This window comes from Galeopterus variegatus, unplaced genomic scaffold (genome assembly GCF_000696425.1).
Source record: "Galeopterus variegatus unplaced genomic scaffold, G_variegatus-3.0.2 Scaffold3963, whole genome shotgun sequence".
In the NCBI taxonomy this organism is placed as follows: domain Eukaryota; kingdom Metazoa; phylum Chordata; class Mammalia; order Dermoptera; family Cynocephalidae; genus Galeopterus; species Galeopterus variegatus.
The window spans coordinates 185,683-207,910 of record NW_007730074.1 but is presented as its reverse complement, the minus strand read 5'-3'; the positions used below and the strand labels follow the sequence as shown (position 1 = coordinate 207,910).

The window sequence follows — 22,228 nt, the reverse complement described above, 5'->3', positions numbered from 1 at the left end:
AGCTAAAAATAAATAAATAAATTCACACACACACACACACACACACACACACACAAAACCGGGGGGGTGGGGGGGAGAAGACTTAACAGTACAACTCCTTGAAGTTAATACAACAAGCAAACAGAAAGGACATTGTTGGGTGGGAGGGGGGAGATGGAGGAGGGAGGGGGGTTTCGGTAATGGGTCACAATAATCAACCTCATTGTATATCGGCAAAATAAAATTAAGAAAAAAATAAAATAAAATAAAATAAAATAAATTAGAAATAACAGCAATTCTACATAGTGTTTTCCAGAAAATAAAGGAGGAGGGAATACTTTCCAACTCATGGATCCAGCATTTCCCTGATACAAAAAGAAAAAACAGTACCAAAAAAAAATTATAGCTCAATAATCCTCATAAACATAAATGCAAAAATCCTCAACAAAATAGCAAATCAATTCCAGCAATATATCAAAAGGAATAATGCACCAGGACAAAGTGGGGTTTATCCTGGGAATGCAAGGCTGGTTCAACATTCAAAACTCAATCAATGTAATTTATCGTAATAGTCTAAAGAAGAAGAAAAAAAACCCCATATGATTAGATCAACACATGCAGAAAAAAACATATGACAAAATTCAACACTGGTTCATGATTAAAAACTCTAAGCAAACTAGGAATAGAAGAGAACTTCCTCAACATGATGAAGCATATCTTCAAAAAACCTACAGCTAATATCAGACTTGATGAAAGACTGAATACCTTCCCCCTAAGATCAGTAACAAGGCAAGTATATCCACTCTCACCACTCCTATTCAACATAGCACTGAAAGGCCCAGCAGTGTAATAAAGCAAGAACAAGAAATATAAGGTATACAGATTGGAAAAGAAGAAACAAAATTGTCTCTATTTGCAGATGACATGATTGTCTATGCAGAAAATCCCAGGGAACCTACAAGAAAACTCCTAGAATAAGCAAGTTTAACAGGGTCATAGGATACAAGGTTAACATAAAAATCAACCATATTTCTATATACTATCAATATCAAATTGGAAACATAATTATTTATATAGAATAAATTTCAGTGAACTAGCTACAAGTCAGACAGAGTCCCTCTAATTTTGATAAGCAGCTAGTTAAAAGACATAGGTGTTTCTACTTCATTGACTACCTAGTTTACAGATTACCTGGAAAAAGAGTGTTGTCCCCTTAACTTAGTGTAACTAGTATGTCACAAGGACCCTTCCTTCTTGGAGAGAGTGCTAACAGTGCCATTTAGGACTCAGGGCAGTTAGAGCTCCTTCACTTACTGCTTTGGACTTTCCTTAGAGGAATGCCAGTCTCTTCTTCTGCAGGCATCTCAGCACTTTGTAGAAGAGCATGGATCTCTGGATGCAGGTCATCCACACTAGCTTCTCCTGAGGCCAGTGCTCTGCAGTGCAACACCAACGCAACATCTTGGTTATAGAAATGAAAATACCGGCATACTCTACTTGCTTCATGCACACAGCCATCATCCAATAGGCTCCCAATCAAAAAGTTTAGTGTCTCCTGTTCCTTCCAATCCAGTCTATTCACACATGTCTCTTGGGATGGAAGCCCATTAAGTTCTAAGTATTTTGATGAGTTCAGAGCAGCCAACTTCGAGAAGGAAAACTCACTGGCTAAGCTGTCAAAGGAGAGTTCGCCACTAGCTGAGACCTGTCGAGAAAATATGGGCTCTGTTTCCTCCTGGTTTCCTCCAGTGGTGTGCTGGGTGATGCGGCAGAGCCATATCTCCTTCTCCAGCTCTTCCAGCTTATCCAAGGACACCAGATCCTCCTGGGAAAGCCAGTGCCCTGCCAGGGTGAGCAGAAGATGGCGTTCCTCAATGCTGCTCAGTCCAGTTGGGTGCTCACATCCCACAGAGGCTTGGGCTGAGAAAAAGGAAGAAGCTGCTTTGCTTGAAATGGAATTTTTCTTAAAATTCTCATGGCATTTTTTCCAGAAGTCAACTCTTGCTTGTTTCAGGGACCACTGTTTAATGTGTTTTAGGGTCTGCATTTCCTGTGCTATCTGTGAAATTTAACAAAGCAAATTTTAGTCATTCCTGGACAAAGTAATATCATAAATGTTAATGCTCCCTAAGTATACCATACCATTTGGTTTTTTTTTTTTTCCTTTTTGTCTTTTTTCGTGTCCGGCAACAGATCGCAACCCTCAGTGTCACGCCCGTACCGGACCGGGACCGGCAACGGGATCGCAACCCTCGGTGTCGCGCCCGCACCTCGCTCAGCCAGTGAGCGGGAACTGGTCTGTATGTGGGATCTGAACCCTTGGCGGGAGCGCCGCTGCGCTCCCAAGCGGCGCACTGTAGCAGTGCGCCACTGGGCCAGCCCATTTGGTTTTGTTAAAACCAAATCTAATCAGAGAACATGGAACTTGGCTACAGATGAACCCAGATATTTTATGTGGAAATTTAGGGTAAGAAGAACAAGTCTCAATTTATCCAATTGAATGGGGTTCAAGAGGAAGCCACCTTATATTTAAAGTTTTTCTTTTTTTTTGATGGCTGGCCAGTACGAGGATTGAATCCTGACCTTGGTTTTATCAGTACCACGCTCTAACCAACTAAGCTAACCAGCCAGCCCCTTCTATTTAATTTTATTCAAAGGAAAATAGTTGTAGCATATCCTGTGGGATAATCTTACATTTAAAGCATACATTCTTCAATAATGGGTATCCTAGACTCATCCATTTCTGAAAGTAATGTGTGTGTCAAAAGTAAAAAAGCCTCATCTATAAGTTACATATCTTATTTGATTCTCTGTTTAATACTGGTTTAAAAAGTTAAGATTTTAAATAACTTAAAAGACTGATGATACCTCTTTAATAACCAAGTTGTCCACAGGTAACTCAGCTAATTCTGCTACCCTCCTGGCCAAAGTAAACTGTCCATCTGTCTGCAGTCTTTCCAAAATTGATATACATTCATGCTGAAAATTCTCAATGCTGTAGCTGGTAATAATTACATGATTAATGGCTATGGATGTATCCTTCAAAATTTGGCTAAGGACACACAGCTTCTTCACATCTGGACCTGTGCCAAAAAGAGGATATATAAACATTTAATCAATAAAATGCTGCAATGGCATTTCAAGAGTAAGTAAATATCGGGGTGGGGGATATATTTAACATGGTAATGTTAAAACAAAAACCCATTTTCCTACTCTGGTTGACTAGAGAAGAAGTCCTAAGGTAGCTCTATATACCAAAGATGCCAAAAACGGCCCTGTTAAATCCTTAGTGTAAAATCTGGTTGAACTTGCTTGCCTTATAGTTAAGAACTATTAGAGATTAGCATGTGAACTCAATCTACATATCTGGCTTTATATACAGGGCAAAGGTTGGTGGCCTTCTATGTAGTAGCAACTTAGTAATCTTGGGAAGATTTTAGCCATTCACTCAGGCTAGTGCCATCTCTTTCTGGATTTTTCTACCTCAATCAAATTTGTTTGATTGGTCATTTGTTCATTCAATGCAGGCACCATGAGGATCAAGACAGAACTTGTAGGACAGCTGAAACCACAGCTGGCCAATAGCCAAGACTCATGTGACATATCCCATTCAGGACAGAGCATCACTTGCTCCTCCTGATATCTGTCTACTTAACCCAAGGAGACCCAGCTGAGCTCTTCCTGATGTCTCTGGGAAATTATTATCCTTAGTGACATTAAGAATTCTCCACCAACAATTTATGTGGCTGGGTTTGTTCCTACTCCCAAATAGTCTATGTAGAGCCTATGTATGTCCCATCATAAGGAAGAGTTTAAGAAACATTCCATAGGAGGCTGTCTCAGTGCCACGTGGGATAGGGGTCTGATTTAGGAATTTCCAGGGACAGAGAGACACCATGCACAATGACCACCAATATGGGCATGCTGGGTTTCCTTGCTGGTATCATATAAAACCCAGGTTTTTAAAGAATATATTTCTGTTTTCTAAGCACATACATGTTATACCCACATACATACACATCAATAACATTCTATAAAAATAGAAAAGAATTTATTTATTTTTATTTTTTGTACCACATGCTCTGATGTCTTTTATTTTATTTTTTAAATTTAGATGATTTTTTATTTCCTTTTTTTATTGGTTACGAATATTTATGCGATGCTATAAAAATAGAAAAAATTTAATTATGTGAACAGAAGTCTTATAGCAATGTTTAACAATGTAGTCAATCTTTGTAATTATTCTAACATAGATTAACTATGGCAAACGAAAGAAAATTCATTTCCAAAAAAAATTAAAATTGCTACAGATCAATGAAAATACCCATAAGTCAAAGGACCTATCATTTGGACTGCACGGCAATTGACAAGTACCATCTTGTACGTACTGCATTTTGAAAACACCCTTCTTTCCTTCCAGCCATCAGACCCACAGTCTATAATATTTGACACTGAGCCCCACATTGTCAGTGTTCTGCGCAAACCTGAGCTCTCCAGTTGAACATCTGTGAATTTAAATGTGATAAAATAACCCTAGTAGTAAAATAGTCAGAATCTAGTGTAAAGGAATAACCTAAAACAAAAACTTGAAATTATCAAACAAGTAGAAAAGAGTAAGGCAATATTGTTTTGATACAATCAGCAACAAGCTTAGACTGCCAACTGTCTGGAGGAATCTGCAAAAACCAAGCACAATCTGTCTCTGAAAGTTCCAAAATGACTTATGCATTCCTAAAACAGGGTTTGTGACCTTGAGCAATGAAGACATTTAAGGTTATTTGCCAGAGAGAAAATTGAATGTGACAGGGTAATGTAGAGGATAGCCAGGGAGAAAATGTGGCTATTTGAAAAATTCTTAGGATGAGAAGATTGGTTGTATTATTTCTGTTATATGCTTTTGTAATATGTTTTGAATGTTTTAACCACAATTTGAAGTTACCTGTAACCTCTTCACACCCAGTTATAGACTAAATGTAATTTTATATATCATATGTATTTTAATTTCCTGACTACCCTTCTAAAATATTTTTAAGATTAAGAAAGCTAACTTCTTAACAGCAACTCAACTGTAAAAATTGTCTTACCATCAGAGAAGAAATGCTCTATTCCAACTAACAGCTGTAAAAGCTTCCCCAGCTCATACTGGGTCTTACACTGCTGTAGCATAACCTTCAAAAGGAAACACACCTGATCCTTCAGCCATGTGGCAGGGATGACAGGGGGGATCCTTGTGGCTGCCACGTCAAACTGTGGAAAAAAAAAAAGAGAGGCTCATGGAAAGTGATTTAACAGGAACAGCAAATCAAAATCTCCAAATTTGGGAATGACTAAGAAAGCCAAGATATCCTCAAAACTCATTTCCTGTCACAAATGGGGATGCTTATTTAGGGTCCTTTCAAAATGGCAGGAATTGTTTGTTCAATTGTTTGTTCAAGCTGATAGAAATGTGGAGGACTGGCAAAAAAAAAAGCCTTCTTGGGAGCTTGGCACTTTGTCTCTTTGTTAGAGTCCTGATGCAGAGAGCTGTGTGTGTGAAAGTCAAAGATGTGCAAGAATCTTAAAAGACTGAATGCTTACTATGGAATTAACTAATGTAAATACCCCCAGTTAGTGACTGTCAAATGAACAGCACTGGAGGTTACTGTGAAATTAACCAGACATGTTTCATTTGGCAGCTTCTAAAAAAAGAAGGGGATGTAGGCCTGCCCTGGAGTCCAGAAGGCTTTAAATTTATATTATGAAGACTTAGAAAGACTTGCTTACCATTGCTGAGCTGGTTTCACTACTTTTTTTTTTTTTTTTGTCTTTTTTCGTGTCCGGCAACGGACCGCAACCCTCAGTGTCGTGCCCGTACCAGACCGCGACCGGCACGGGATCGCAACCCTCGGTGTTGCTCCCGCACTTCGCTCAGCCAGTGAGCGGGAACCGGTCTGTATGTGGGATCCGAACCCTCAGCGGGAGCGCCGCCGCACTTCCCAAGCGGTGCACTGTAGCAGTGCGCCACCGGGCCGGCCCTGGTTTCACTACTTTGCTTGTAGTTTACATTTTTATTAAAGAAGGGTCTTGGTTAAGAGGCCTGCGTTTATGTCATTTCAATCAAATGCTAAAAACATTAATAGGAAATGACTCCAAGTAGCAGGCTGCATTTTTACAAATAGGTGTGGCAAAGATATCAAAGATCCTGCAGGAAAAGGCCAATTTTAGAGATTAAGAGGAGTGGTGCTTTCCTATATGATGCTTCTTTTGTGACTTCATTACTGATTTTTACTTGGCCCCTTGCTTTGTACTATTTTTGGAAAACTAGTGTTTGGTTCATAGTCACTATAGTTTCATAGTGAAACTTAACACCACATAATCACAAAAAATACTGGGCCTTTGGTGGAATAGAAACTTCTTGCTTTCAAAATATATACATAACATGTTGATAGACACCAAAAACTTATAATTCATTAAGTCTGTACCTAGCGCTGGGTTAGGTTCTAGTCTTGGCTGGATACTTCCTGTGTACTTCTGATGACACTATAAAAGTCACTCTAAGGGCTAGTCATTTAGCTCAGTTGGGTAGAGCAGGGTACTGGTAACACCAAGGATCAGGGTTGAATCCTTGTACTGGCCAGCCACCAAAAAAAAAAAAAAAAAAAAGTTACTCCGAAGGTGAGTCTAATATGCAGAGACTTTTTGGCTATAATGTGCAACAGTCCCTTCAATGGAATGCCTAAGACTGCCAAGATCTCAAATTAAGAAATGGCTTATTATATCCTATGTCCCATTACTGTTATCTCCTTACTCCTATTTGGAATTTCCTCCTCTACTCTCTTTTTTTATGTCCGATGTGGTCCTCCCTATATATTTCTCATCTTTCTCTCTTAAATTTCTTTTTTTTTTTTCTCTTAAATTTCAATAGGGCTTACCTGCTATCTTAGAGGAAGATCATTTTGCTTTCGGAGCCTCTCCCTTATTACAAACTATTTGAGGGGATTACTATGAGAAAGATAGAACATTGGAAGCCAGCTCATTATTAGCTACCATTCCTGTGTAGACACTGTCGCTGAATGTTTTCTACAACCATTCTGACCTGACTTTACTTTTTAGAAGAGCTAAAAGTTATATAATATTTCCATTCTTGATTCTTTATCCTCCTGAGGGTCTTTATTAAAAAGAGCTATGTTTAGGGCATTAGTTCTTAGTCTTTATTTAACTATGGTTTTCCTAACTCTGTTGGTCTAAGAAGAGGGAAGATGATGGAAGTGGTTGAAGGAAAAAATATATGGACATAAAGGGATAAGGCAAGGATGGGAGCAGGTGCATTGCTCCTCCACAGGAGGCTGGAGCAGGGGCAGTCAGGCAAGAATTAGAAGATACCTGGGAGGACCCCAGCCATAGAAAGTAATAGGCTGAGGAAATCAACGAGCCTATTTTCTGTGATTTTGGAACCCCAGGCATATTCAAATAACTGATTCAGTATTTTCAAATATGTAACTTTTAAATCTTCATCAGTTAAGAGAAATTTGATCGAGAAAAAAAGCCTGTACTGAGGTTCCACTATGATATATTTATTGGGTAGAACTGATATATACTTTTGTCTCATTTATAACAGAGCTCTTTTGGAGTAAAGAAGGTAAAAGTTCTGAAAACCTCAAGCAGGATTAAGGCATATTCCCTCTCTTATAACTTCCTCTTTTTATTCATAGGGTTAATAAGCTCGACATGATAAACAGGATCTACACAAGCATCTTAATAGGTAAAGCCTATTGACCACACAGCTCAATATCATTTGGATGAAAAAACCATTATTTTCTAGGAGCATTGATAAGAAAACCATTATTTTCTTTCACAGTATATAATGCAGTATTAAATACCCTTCCTATTCAACACTGCTGGAGCTATTCTGGATTGGTAAAATGCAGCCCAAATTCCACCACTCTCCTCTCTAGCAGATACCATTAATCCCTTTCCCACTGAGCCTGGCTGTAATACCAGGGTACGGATCACACAGATCCCACATATTAGCACATTACATGAAACCTCTCTGTTCATGGCAACTGACAGGCTGCTGTAAGTGAGACCACTGCAACTCCTGCCCTGGCTTCCCCATCTCTGGAATGATACCAATAATTTAGTCTGAATTATGCCACATAACCACTATTCTCGTGCTGTCCCACCTTGACTACTAGTGTACAACAGACTATCCCAACTAATTTCAGATCAGTGAAAAAGAGTGCTATAGTTCCAACTTACAGTTTCAAGGCTTTTCTGGAACTCCAGAAGTTTAGCTTCAGCTTCCTTATAATTCTTGAAAAACATGCATAGTTCATATATCTCCATCATCAAGAGTAATGGGGAATCCTTTGAGGAACAATTTGAATGAAATGACAAAATCCTGAACTTAGTATTTTCTCAATGAATAATGCCAAATAAGAGAACATTACAACAGTCTCATAGAATTAAATCATATATGTTAAAAAGAAAGGAAGGTAAATTTATATTTCCTTTCCTTTTGGAAAAAGATACTCAGGCCAGGTACACCTACTCAACAATCCATCTTCTGTCTGTTCTATACTTTGTCCACCCTACATGGGCAGAACACATTCCACTAAGTGGCACTGTGACATCTCTAACATATACTCCTGAATAATGGGTTCTACTGACCCACCCCTACGGTTGCCTGTGGCGTTAATCCACACATTTCGTGGCTTTCACTGGGAATTGTTCAGTCAGAGAACAGGCATTTTGGATTAGAAAATATGAATCTGAACTATAATGGTGTACTTATAAAAGTACTTTGAGATCCTGGGCAGATTACATAAGTCCAAATTAGTCTATAAAATGAGGAAAATACTATTTCATAATACCCTCACATAATATTATCTCTGTATAGGATTATGGTGAGAAATGACTAAAATAATGTAAATAAATACTAAATAAATGGTAGTTCTATTACCATTACCATCATCTGCTGTTGGCTAAAAAGAAATTTAGGGACAGGAATAAGAAAAAGCCAACAGGGGAAATAAAGTGACTATTACTACCTTAAAGAATAGCTGGAAACCTCTGATGAGAGTTTTGCTCTTCTGCCTTGTTAATAATGTTCTCCAGATGACTGAAAGGTCCTCAAGGTCCCAGGTGTGGCCCTCTATCAAGCCCTGAATGTGTCTTGTTGCTTCAGCTGCAACACTTTCCTCCACAGAAGTGATGATCCAAACACAAAGACAAGGAATAACACTGTCATCCTGCCATTGGATAAAAAAATTTCAAAATAAAATAACAAATGGGCCTAGATTACCTGACAAACGTACAAATGCTACAGATGGGTATTTCCTGTTTAGAACAAGTCATCTCACTTAATTAGTTAAAATGGTTTGAGAAGCCTCCAAACCTGAAACAAACTCTAATGAACAACCAAGGGACTATTATAAACTGTCCTGCAGACTGTGGTGGGTCAAAAAGCCAAGGAGAAGACAGAGGAGGACAAATGTGGAAGTCAGGGAAGTACTAAATGTAAAAGAGCAGGACTGCCCTCCACTGATCTGCTGATTAAGGGATCATCCCCTTCCCTGCTAAGGAAGGTACTAAAGAAGCAGTGGTGGTCAGTCCACCAAACATCCTTCTCTGTGACCGCTAGCTAGGAACCAAGGCTCTGACCACTTGAATTCACTGAAGGTCAAGGCACAAGCAAGTGTATGAAATGGCCCAGAATCTAAACTGGAGAAGCACAAAAGATTGCAGTGACCTTGGAAATACATGCTGAAGGCTCACTGTCATCATCACCCCACTTCTGATTATCAGCCTTCACTGTCCCTTATCACTTTTCCTATTGCTCTCTGGGTCCCTAATTTAGGTTTCTCATGATCCTCACCTGGAGACATGAGGCCAGGACACTGAGGATAGGGGCCTGTTGTTTCACTGCCTCAGCCAGGAGCCAGCGCCAGGAATGTGGCTCCTCTGAGCACTGAAGCAGAATTTCAAAGAAACCAGTCATCTCTTCCTTGTTTTTCTGGAGTTCCTGGGGTGACTTGTTGCAGACTTGATCACTGTCCACTCTGGAGTTGGACACTGAGGGCAAGTTCTCAAAAGCCAGCCTTAAGTGGTCTTGAAGGATTGGGCTGAAGCACTGGAGAAGGGATTTCACCTAGAAAGCATGCTAGATGATTAAAATTAGACAGCCAACTTTCAGTTTCAGCTGGAGCTGAAAATGTTAGGGAAAAGCATAGGTAAAATTATTCTTTCTCACCCTGAACTGTGTCAGGTGATCATATAATTTTACAGAATTGTTTGTTAGTTTTGAGTGAATTTCCATATTCAATCTGGAGTCACAGAAACTTTTCAGCTCTTTCTTCAGTACTGATGGTTAGTCTTTTGTCTGATGCCAACCCACTGAAATCTTAGTAAAAATAATAGTATCATATCAAACAAAAGCCTATATCTACACAACAGAAAGAACACTATGCTCTGAGAAGTGTTCCAATTTCCTCTGGAATAACTACCAACGATCAGTGGCTTACCTCCTCTAGGTGGTAGTTATGGAGTTGGCTGTGAATAATAAACTGTAGCCAATCATTTGCTTTGGCACATTCTCTAAGGTAAGACGTACTCAGTTTCATATCGTGGAGCCTGCAGAACTGGACCACTAATGCCCATTGGCTGCTAGCTTCACTGGATAACCTATAATTAGAATTAGGGGAGGAGCAATGGAGGAAAAAACTTATTAAAATGTAGCTTTAATTTGAAACTGGAAAATTAGAAAATTTTAAATAAATTTAACCACAGTATATTCTCTAGAAAGCCTTACAACAAATGCCAAGTATTTATTAAACTATTTTGAAAAATATGGACTCTTACCCATAAGGAAGAATAGCTTAGCATACTGGCACAATTCACTCCTCCCCCAAATCATCAACCAAGTATCTATTCATATACTAGCTATGTACTGTCCTCAGAAGAAGTGAGGGGCCGGCCCGGTGGCGCACTGCTGCAGTGCGCCGCTTGGGAAGTGCAGTGGCGCTCCCACCAAGGGTTCGGATCCTACATACAGACCGGCTGCTCACTGGCTGAGCGAGGTGCGGGAGCAACACTGAGGGTTGCGATCCGTTGCCGGTCACGAAAAAAGACAAAAAGGAAAAAAAAAAAAAAAAAAGAAGAAGTGAGAAAATGGTCACTCAAGAAATATACTGAGCACTTAATTCTTTTGCATGATTTACTTTAGAGTACTCAGAGCCCTAACAGATGCCTGGGCCTCTTCACTGTGGAAGGGTACATGTTCCCGCTGCAAGCAGGATACTGTTCAGAACAGAGTTGGTGATAGGAAGTACAGAAGAATGCTGTGTTACCAGAGGCTAGGATGGCTGGGCTAGTCCCAGTGGGATAACACAGAGAAAAGATGGCTTGATTGTGTAAGAAGAGGTATATTTGTGGACAGATATCTTGGCTTCCATTATCAGCTGACATATAATAGGAAGAAAAAATTAAGGACATTAAAGTCAAATTTTTTCAGACCCATCCCACATCTTCTGAAATTACTTCAACATGTAACACTTAAAAGACTTCTCGGGGGCCGGCCCGGTGGCGCACTGGATAAGTGCCCCACTTGGGAAGCGCGGCGGCGCTCCCACCCGAGGGTTCGGATCCCACATACAGACCGGTTCCCGCTCACTGGCTGAGTGAGGCGTGGGAGCAACGCTAAGGGTTGCGATCCCGTTGCCGGTCCCCGGTCCGGTCCGGGGGCAACACTGAGGGTTGCGATCCGTTGCCGGACACGGAAAAAAAGACAAAAGACAAAAAAAAAAAAGACTTCTCGGGGCAGCAGAGCAATGGAAAAGATAAAGCTCTTCTCATCACCTGGTAAGTCCGTCTCTAATGAGGGAATCACTATCTTTACCGTCCTCTCACTGATGGCAAGATGCAATTCAAATCATCGTCCATTTACTGAGTATCTGCTATATGCTAGATGAATAAGAAGATAGGGTCTAGGGGGATTTTGGTAAAAACACCAGAGGTGCTGGAAGACAGACAAGGCAAACACAAGTTGGCACAATAAGCTTGCTAGAAAAGAGGTTGGGATGTAGTTTACAAACCTCTTTATTTTCTGCTGCTGAATGCTGTTCCATGTACCTTCTTCTAAGAGAACAAGCAATTCTTTTATAGTTGCCTTTTCACCACTGGCTAGTTTAGATAGTTTTTCAGCTATAAGAAATAAAAAAACAAAATATGGTCAAGAACAAAAGGCAGGACCTGGGCACTTCTGTTTGAATAGTGTGGCCCAGGACCATCTCAGAACCTAGTTAAAGTGCCTGAGAAAGTGAGACAAAGAACACACACTCTGCAGGAAAAGGATGAAACAGGAAAATAACTTTCCTTCCCAACTCCTCACAATTCAGTGCCTTAGACCTATTCACCCCTTTGCCTCTAAACAAAATAAGCCACATAAAGAAAAGGTGCTGTACCTAGTGATTCTCTGATAAAACTGTATTGAGCATCTTCATTTCTACACTTGTAGCTCAAAATTATATTGGCTACTTTCATATCAACTCTGAGCTTGAGGCTGTCAAGGCCAAGCAATTCTAAGAAACAAACACAGGCAGCTCCTATTGAAGGTATGTGGAAGGAGGAAAGCCCTAAAACATAGGTTTCATTGCCTACTTGCTGGATCCTAAAAAAAAAAGAAAGAAAAATCACATCAGTACATGAAAATTATTTCTCACCAGGAAAAGCAAATGCAATTATCAGCGATACATGGAGTGCAAGACATGTGATTTCTGGCTTCCTCCCCCTTCTCTTTTGTACCCCTTGTGTATATCCGCTTAGGTTTCTGATAGCTTTTTAGTTGTCTTCTGGCTCCATAGTTCTGCCATTCCCTTGGATTTACCTTCTCTTAAAACACCTATTCATAGTTCAAATTTTTCTTGCTTCCAACTTCATCCAGAAGACATGGAGGAGAACTTCCAAAAGATTACCAACTTGTGATCTTAACAATTATTAGTATGTATACAAACTATCAAGAAAATTAATGCCACTTAAAATTTCACATCATAAAGTACATTTTAAAGGACTCATATACCTTTTATATGTGTAGAAAGATTTCCGGGAAGATGGACACGAAATTAACCATGTTTACTATGTGGAATGGGAATGGGAGACTGAGGGACTTTTATCTTTCATTTCTGAACTTCTTGAATATTTTACCATAAAAATGCATTACTTTGTTAATTATAAAACCAACCAATAAAGTAAATCTATTTTTAGCTAGATTGTGTCAAATATTCTTCCCAGTTCTGTGCTTTATAAAAGTGAATAAAACATCTTAAATAAAGAATTCACATTGCATTGTAGAATTCCTTCTTTAGAGTCATTGCTAATACCTGACAAGCTCCCATATAACTTTAAAATAGATGTATTATCTTTTAAAATATATTTTTTATCTTTTTTCCTATTAACAAAAAACACACTAAATGCTAAAACTGGGGACACAAAGAAAAGCACAAACGAAAAAACTCCCCATCCAACTATAATCACTGTTAATTGTGGTATATGTTTCCAGTGTGTTTTTTTAAATGTATGCATAAAATACTGATATGCCTTTTTTAAGGCACAAATTATATATTAAATACTCACAGCTGCTTAGGAGTCTTGCTCTTGGTTAACTCCTGGACCAGAAAAGTACCAAATGCAAAGGATGGCCGTCCATGATGTAAATAATAAGCAAAATTCAGATGTTCCACAATAGCATATTTATTAACCAGGTCAGGGCTAGAGAAATGTGGGAGATGACTCGATGCATCTGGAGGAGAAAGTGAAGCAACACTAATCCTCTGCACCTCCACTGTGATAAATTTCAGATTTGCATGCGGAAAACTTAACTCTCCAATAGGAAAAGAAAACTGATTGCTATAGTCATTTTGTACCACTGTGTGTCACTTTGAACCCACCAAAATGTAACTTATTTTACTTCAATACATAGAAGTAGCCTCATTTTATACAAAGATGTATACCTGAGAAGCTGCATAAAAACTCTTGTAATAAATGATGCTTTTCCCCTCATTGAACTTACTGGTCATTTTAGTTGCTTTCGTTTTTTTTTTTTTTTCTTCTTAGAGACTCTCTTAGGATTCACAATTAGCACTGTGGAGCTGTCATTGTCTCTAACCTGCCGAGTGCTTTGGACAAGTCTCCTCTCCTCTCTGGGCTTCTGTGTCCTTGTAAGTAAAATAAGCACGTTGGGCTAGATGACTTCTGAGGGCCGTACCAGCTGGGATACTCCGTGATTTTTTGTTGAAGTAATCTTCTTCCTATGAGAGCTGTGCTCATTTAACTACAACTTTGGCAGAGGCCTGCGAGGGTCTGGCTGCCAGTGGAACAGGCTCGGTGACTACTGGTGTGTAGAGAGATTTCTTTTCAGTTTGAGTTTTCCTGGCTGCACACTATCACATCTGTTGTTACAGATGCTAATGTACAACTGTGGGGAGAATTCCCAGTGTCTGGGGCATCCCTAAACCAACTGAGGAGCGCTTACTGGGGATAGAAGAAAGCAACCCAGTAGTAATTCCTTAGAGAGCAATGTGCATGCTCATTTGGGAGCAACTGTGAGAGATCTGGAGCCATTCTGTTTGAGTGTGTAAAACTGATTAAAAATAACTTTGGAAGCTGTCCCAACTGATGAGTTTGTGACAGTTTCCATGGTGGGATGAAGCTCTAGTTGGGCAGGTCCAATATCTGAGAGAGAGTAACGCTTTGGGGTCATAAAAGAGTGTGACTGACTCCTGGTCTTTGGTACAACTAATTGTGTGACCTTGAGCAACTTATTTATTTTCACTATATATAGTTAAGGTGTACAACATGATTTTTTTTCTGGGGGGCGGCTGGCCAACACAGGGATTGAACCCTGGACCTTGGTGTTATCAGCACCACTCTCTAAGCAACTGAGCTAATTGGCCAGCCCTAACATGATGTTTTGATGTACTTATCTTGATATACATACACACAGTGAAGTGATTACTATACTCAAGCAAATTCACACACCCAACATCTTATACAGTTACCTTTTGTGTGTGTGTGTGTGTGTGTGTGTGTGTGTAGTAACAGTACCTAATACCTATTCTTTTGGCAAATTACCAGTGTACAATATTATAAACTATGGTCTTCATGTTGTACATTAGCTCTCTAGACTTACTCATCCTACATAACTGCAACTTTGTACTCTTTCACCTACATTTTCCTATCTCCCACTCCAATCCCTGGTAACCACCATTCTCCTCTGTTTCTATGCATTTGATTTTTTTTTTTTTTTTTTTTAAAGATGACCGATAAGGGGACCTTAACCCTTAACATGGTGTTGTCAGCACCATGCTCTCCCAAGTGAGCTAACCGGCCATCCCTATATAGGGATCAAAACCCGTGGCCTTGGTGTTATCAGCACCACACTCTCCCAAGTGAGCCATGGGCTGGCCCTGATTTTTTTTTTTTCGTAACCCCTCACTACCTACAAAAAAGAAAAATAGGACCGGCCCGGTGGCTCACTCGGGAGAGTGCGGTGCTGATAACACCAAGGCCCCGGGTTCGGATCCCATACAGGGATGGCCGGTTCGCTCACTGGCTGGGCGTGGTGCTGACACCACCAAGTCAAGGGTTGAGATCCCCTTACCGGTCATCTTTAAAAAAAAATAAAATAAAATAAAGTAAAAAAGATAAAATAACATTTTGAACTTGTTCCAGGAATCAGTTCTGGAAAACAGTGTATCAGCTCTTGTTTTCAAAATTCAAAGTTTATTTCTGATACAAAGTTTTATCTTCCTATAGATTTCCAAGGACTTTTCATATCGTAACTTTGCTTCCAAAAAAAAAAAAAAAAAACTTGAACACCTTAAAGGTGTCTGTCATCTTACAAAGCTATTACCTAAAAGTATACCCCTTTCAGATTAAAAAACTGTCACACGTCCTATCTGTATTCTTTATGAGATCAGAATGACTTTGGTAAGTTATTATTACTTATAAAGCTATCATTCATTCATTAAATATTTGTTGAGTATGTGTAAAGTACATGCACTGACAGTTGCTGAGTGAGCAAACTTGAGATTTTAATTCAAATAAGACCTTGATTTTTTTTTTTTAACAGGTTGGGGCCTAGTGTGGAGACTTTGTGGAAAAAATTCCACCTGAGGGGAAATTTCTCTCTGGCCTGCCCCAGAAACCAAGTCACCACACAGTCATCTTACGTTCCTGTTCAGTGGTAAAACCATATGAAAAAAGAAGTAAACATTCTATTTAAATTCAACTCTCCAATTTTACAAATATGTATTATGTTTTCATTAAAATTGTTTCATTTACTTTGCACTTTATTTCCTCCATTATGTTTTAAACTTCTAAAAACCAGGCAGAAAACATGCCTTCAACTTGTCTGTTCCCCTGCTGTACCTAGGAAAGTGCTCAGTCTTCAAGAGGGGCTCTAGATGCCAGCTAAGTGATGGAGGTGGAGCCATTACAAGAGGACAGGAGGTTCTGTCTACTCTCCAGTAATTTCACTAAGATTAGAAAGCACATTCTCATTTGATAATGCAATAAGTGTTACTTTTTTCTAGCACTCAGCAAATATTTATTAAACATCTACTATAGGCCTAACCCTGCACTAAACTCCAAGCACTAGGTAAATTCAATATATCAAAATTTGAACTTACAAAATGTATATATTAGAAAATTCATCTGGCCCAATAGCTTGGCTGGTTAGAGTGAGGTGTTATACCACCAAGGTCAAGGGTTCAGATCCTTGTACCAACCAAAAACAGAATTTTCTTTCCTTTTTTTTTTTTTTTGGTGGCTGGCTGGTACAGTGATAGAACCCTGGGAGAAAATTCACTTTTATGTCTGTCAACAAATATTTATGGAGAACATACTAGGTGCAAAGTACTAATCTGAAGCCTCATTTAGAGTAGTATAGGCAGAGGCATCACATGTAACATATTAAATGCTAAACTTAAATGCAAAGGTAAAAGAAATAGAAAAAGCAGAGTTTAAGAATGACAAAAAAAATCAGAGAAATTCTTATGGTCTACACAGGAAGGCAATGCATGTGCATCCAGTACTTACTATGTGAGAGCTTTTTAAATGCCTTTTCTCCTTTCATTCCCACAGTAACGTGTGAGGTAGGTACTGTTATTAACCTTAATTTACAGGCAATTGAAGAGAGGTTAAATCATCTGCCCAAGGTCACACAACTATTACATGGTAGAGGCAGGATTTGTTTAATGCCAGCACCTGTGCTCTTAACCTTTATGATATTCTATTGCAAACAAAGATGGATTTTTGGAAAGGGAGAAATATAAGCAGATAGGTACACATTACATTTTTCAGTGAGTACAGCACTAGTTACCTACTACCTTGACTTTTAACTCAAAATATGTTTTCAATTCAGCCTCCTGGAAAGTATTTTCCATTGGATGTGCCTTTATTTTTAAAATAGAAAGCAGTGAAAAAACTGGATTGGCTTTACAGATATTAACTTCTATGGTCAACACTGCTAAAATACTTCTAAAGCAAGAAGTATCCATAATGACTTACCTCCTATAGCTAGTGTGTTGGCAGACTGCCAGCCAAACAATCTGCTAGGATCAAAGGGCGATAATGACTGAAAAGGGGGAAAAGTCAAACAGAGTTAAAAAAAAAAAAAATTCATTGATTCTAAAACAAGTAAACAAAATTATATGAAAGGACTTCAGAAGTGGTCTGCTTCACTTTTCCAAGGCATCTTAAAACCTTATCTCTCTGGACAGAAATTCTTTGAACACAGCTAAAAAAAAAAAAAAAAGAGAGAGAGATATGTTTCTATTTTAATCAAAACAGAACTGGCTATTTAAAAGACTCTCCTTATGTAAACTATGTCTGCAAAGTCTTCTTTGATGGTAGCCATGCCATCAATTATAATGTAAAATGGGCTTTAGAGATGCTTTTGGAATCAAAAGGCGAGATGACTAAAAGGCTAGAAAATGTTACTCTGTAAACATGACAACATGAGTTAAGGGCAAGGAAGGAAAAGAAAGAGTATGACAAGTAGATCGATGGTTGAAGGAATGTGATGAGCAACAACATCAACAACAAATTAAAAATAGTGGACTAAGGTTAAATCAGTAAGAAAAGGTTTGGCAGCAAGGAGCAGTGGTTGTTTGGAATTTGTCTAGGCCAAAGGTTTAGGAAAATCTATAAGCGGGTGGTGGGGGCTGGACACTTAGCTCAGTTAGTTAAAGCACAATCTTGTAACACCAAAGTCAAGGATTCTACTGGCCAACCACCAAACAAACAAACAAACAAAAATAACAGATGGTGGAAGAATACAGGAAAAAACAGAATTCCTGACAGAAAGTCAGAATTTGGATGGCTAAGGAAAAGAGTGGCTTTAATTTTAAATTAAGGGAAAATTTATTGTCTATTTGGGAATAATTTTTCTAAAATAACAACACTAAAAAATTACATCAGTCAACTTGAAAACAGAACAAACAACAACCTGAAACTACTTATGTTTCAAGCTGATTCAAACCACTTTAGGTAGTAAAACTATGTTTTTATATAATCCACAGATAGTTTATACCAGTACTACTCAAATTACTGGTCTGCAATGAGATAAGATGTTTGTGCCAGAATATAAATCCAGCATACTGCTTTCTTCTTCAAGAAACTCTTGCTACTAAAAAAAAGCCTGCTGATCATTGGGCATTGTTAAGAGTGAAAAAGAATAAAGAAAAAATAAAGAAAAAAAAGCCTGGTGAACTAAACAATGTACTAGATTTACATTTTGGTGCAAGATCTTAATCTCACTGTATTCCAGCAACAAGCAGTTTTCAATGGACTGGCCCCCATCTCTGGACCACACTTTTTTTATTTTTTCTTTTTGTCTTTTTCGTGACCGGTAAGGGGATCGCAACCCTTGGTGTGGTGTCACCGGCACTGTGCTCAGCCAGTGAGCGCACTGGCCATTCCTATATAGGATCCGAACCCGTGGCTGCACTCTCCCGAGTGTGCCATGGGGCCGGCCCTGGACCACACTTTTTTTATTTTTTCTTTTTGTCTTTTTCGTGACCGGTAAGGGGATCGCAACCCTTGGTGTGGTGTCACCGGCACTGTGCTCAGCCAGTGAGCGCACTGGCCATTCCTATATAGGATCCGAACCCGTGGCTGCACTCTCCCGAGTGTGCCATGGGGCCGGCCCTGGACCACACTTTTTTTATTTTTTCTTTTTGTCTTTTTCGTGACCGGTAAGGGGATCGCAACCCTTGGTGTGGTGTCACCGGCACTGTGCTCAGCCAGTGAGCGCACTGGCCATTCCTATATAGGATCCGAACCCGTGGCTGCACTCTCCCGAGTGTGCCATGGGGCCGGCCCTGGACCACACTTTTTGAGTAGGACCAGTGTATACCTTAAGAATTCTTCACATTAGAGTAAGGGAGATTTTGTACCTTTATAGAATTATAAAATAATTCTATATAATTCTGTATTAATTCTTTATAGAATTATAGAGCTTATCTTGAATTGAAGACACTATGAAAATATGTGTACCCAGAGAAAAAAAGGAAAAGCCTTTTGAAATGAGGAAAAGAAGGTGTTGCTAACTGAGGATCCCTGAATAGGCTTTAGGGAGTCTGTGAATCCCTTAAAAATATAAGCAAAACTATATGCATATGTGTAATTTCTCTGGGTAGTGGGTTCATAGCTCTCTAACATTCTTGTAGAGGTCTCTGTCCTGAAAAAGGTTAAGAAGCACTGATTTAAACAAACAGCCCTGATTCACTGAGAAGAGATAGTTAAAAGTTATCAGTAGTAGCATGAAGCAGCTTTTGATGAAAGCAGCAGACAGGTATGTCAGTCATCCATTTGCTCTCTGATCCATTTCTACCCTTCCCCTGATCTGCTCTGCACTGCACTGCAGGGAACTGCACTTCTCAAGCTCCCTTGCCTTTTGGTTATCAGATAAATACAGCCACAAGAGACACTGCGGGAGATTAAAGGTGGGAAGGGGGAGAAGCCGAGATATTTTCTCTCTCCTTTGTTTTCTGGGGGCATCTCCTCCAAGTTTCTAGGTTCACCCTCTATATTCTCAATTCCCATTAGGCAGCCTGGTTGTGAGTTTAGCTTCCACCTTCTGGATTCAGATAACAACAATTTCTTGCATGGTTCTTGCAGCTTTAAGGGTGTTGATGGCTTCCTGTTTTGCTGATTTGGGGTTGTCTTACCATCACATGTTTGGTTTCTCTATACTGCTGTCACACTGTGTCAGTAATTCCCTGTGTTAAATGCTCTCCATTAAAAAGACCTAGAATGGTTTCTGTTTTCTTGGCTGAACTATGACTGATACACCTAAATACTGGCCACCCAAATACTGTACCTGAATAAGGTGGTAGAGTGTAATATCAGGTGGCAGGACACTAGGAGCAGTGCACTGTGGGAAGAGAGCAGTTTTTAGCTTGGGGTAAGGAGTTAATGCCATCCTCAGTAGCTGGGGATCCACTTTCTTCAAACAGTTCTCATTTTCTTCATTCTGAACCACCTGAGGGAAAACAGAACAGAATGTAATGTTTTTCCCTTCTCAAAAATTAAGTCCTTTTTTCATAAGAACCTTATGAAACAAGATTAGCTTGAGAGAATATATGGCAGTGAAAATAGCACTGGACAAGTAGTCACAAGTTAATAGTTTTAGTTCTGGTTCTAAGAATGTGTGACCTTGGGCTAGATATTTAATATCAGGCCTCACTCAGTTTCCTCATCTGCAGAATTAGGAAGTTAAGCTAAATTTGTGGTTTTCAAACTGTATGTGAAAAAGTTTGAAAAAAGGCTCTACTACTACAATACTTAAAATATTTGAATATTACATAGTAAACAAGATTTAAAAACTACTAGACTAGATGATTCCCAGGTCCTTCCCTTCAACTCTAGTTATTCTATGACTCTAATTTCTGATAGGTAACTAAAAATGAAGGAATAAACAAACTTAACCATTGCTATGGTTCGAATGTATCCCCCAAAAGTTCATGTATTGGAAAGTTAATCTCCATTGTAACAGTGTGAAGAGGGTGAGAAATCCAATTATGGTATCCAAAAGGTGGGGCCTTTAAGAGGTGATTAGATTGTGAGGACAGTGCCCTTGTGAATGGATTAATCTATTCATGGAGTAATGGGCAAGGTTCTGATGTTTTGGTGTTTTTTCTTAAAAGATGACCGGTAAGGGGATCTTAACCCTTGACTTGGTGTTGTCAGTAAGAGTGAGCCAACCAGCCATCCCTAAATATGGTTCCGAACACGTGGCCTTGGTGTTATCAACACCACACTCTTCCAAGTGAGCCACAGGCTGGCCCTAAGGTTCTGATGGCTTTAAAGGAGAGTGAATGAGCAGGTTAGCTCTCTTGCTCAGCCCATTCTCACCATGTGATACCCTGGTCACCACGGGACCCTGTACAGAGTTCCCACTAAGAAGACCCTCACCAGATGTGCCCTCTGGACTATGGATTTCCCAACCTTTGAACTGTAAGAAATAAATTTTATTCCTTTATAAATTACCCAGTTTCAGGTATTCACTTATAAGAGATAGAAAGTACTAACACAACTATATAAGATATGAGAGTAGTCCAAAAAGTTTGTGGAAAAATAGAAGTAAAAGATAATATAAATCTTCCCATGAACTTTTTGAAGTACCCTTGTATATTGCAACAGTCTAAAAGAGGTGATATTAATGAAGCTGGCATCAGTAAGAAACCTTTTCTTTTTTTGGCAGCTGGCCAGTACATGGATCAAACCCTGGACCTTGGTGTTATCAGCACCATGCTCTAACCACCTGAGCTAACTGGCCAGCTGCCTGTAAGAACTTTTGAAGACTGAATGTTTAACAGCATTCTTAAGTTCCCTCTAAACAGGCACACTATACTTTCAAAAAGTAAAAATGGGCAAATTTCCACTAGAACCCTCAAAAGTGTTTATATAGGTAGCTAAAGATTATGGTTTCCTTTTTACCTCTCTAAGAAGGCAAATAGCAAAGAATAATTCACAAACCACAGTTCTAAAGTATGTTTATTTCCTGAAGCAATCAGACCCTGATTCTATCCTGAAAAAAAACCTGGAGGATTAGAAAACAAACTAAAGGGAATAAAAAGTCTCTGTACAACACCTTAGTTCCCGTTCAACTTAAGATGTGATATAAAATCTTTAAATTTACCCTTGCTTTACGCTCTTTAATCTAATAAAATATTTGCAAATGTTTATATTTTAATATCAACTGAGAGCT

At 39.1% G+C, this 22,228-nt stretch overlaps 1 protein-coding gene across 1 annotated transcript in view; it reads right to left on the bottom strand.

Moving 5' to 3' along the window:
* Nucleotides 1–1,293: 1,293 nt before the first annotated feature.
* Nucleotides 1,294–22,228, bottom strand: part of SPG11 (spastic paraplegia 11 (autosomal recessive)) — a gene marked incomplete at its 3' end in the record, with an annotated part of 55,144 nt that continues 34,209 nt past the window's right edge. The window contains exons 19-30 of the mRNA XM_008586359.1: nucleotides 20,339–20,500; nucleotides 17,524–17,590; nucleotides 13,588–13,753; nucleotides 12,420–12,625; nucleotides 12,051–12,159; nucleotides 10,482–10,641; nucleotides 9,836–10,108; nucleotides 9,009–9,209; nucleotides 8,218–8,325; nucleotides 5,064–5,226; nucleotides 2,848–3,062; nucleotides 1,294–2,038 (exon numbers count right to left, since the gene is read on the bottom strand). Of these exons, the coding sequence (XP_008584581.1) occupies nucleotides 1,294–2,038; nucleotides 2,848–3,062; nucleotides 5,064–5,226; nucleotides 8,218–8,325; nucleotides 9,009–9,209; nucleotides 9,836–10,108; nucleotides 10,482–10,641; nucleotides 12,051–12,159; nucleotides 12,420–12,625; nucleotides 13,588–13,753; nucleotides 17,524–17,590; nucleotides 20,339–20,500 (2,575 nt within the window). The remainder of the gene's footprint in view (nucleotides 2,039–2,847; nucleotides 3,063–5,063; nucleotides 5,227–8,217; nucleotides 8,326–9,008; nucleotides 9,210–9,835; nucleotides 10,109–10,481; nucleotides 10,642–12,050; nucleotides 12,160–12,419; nucleotides 12,626–13,587; nucleotides 13,754–17,523; nucleotides 17,591–20,338; nucleotides 20,501–22,228) is intronic.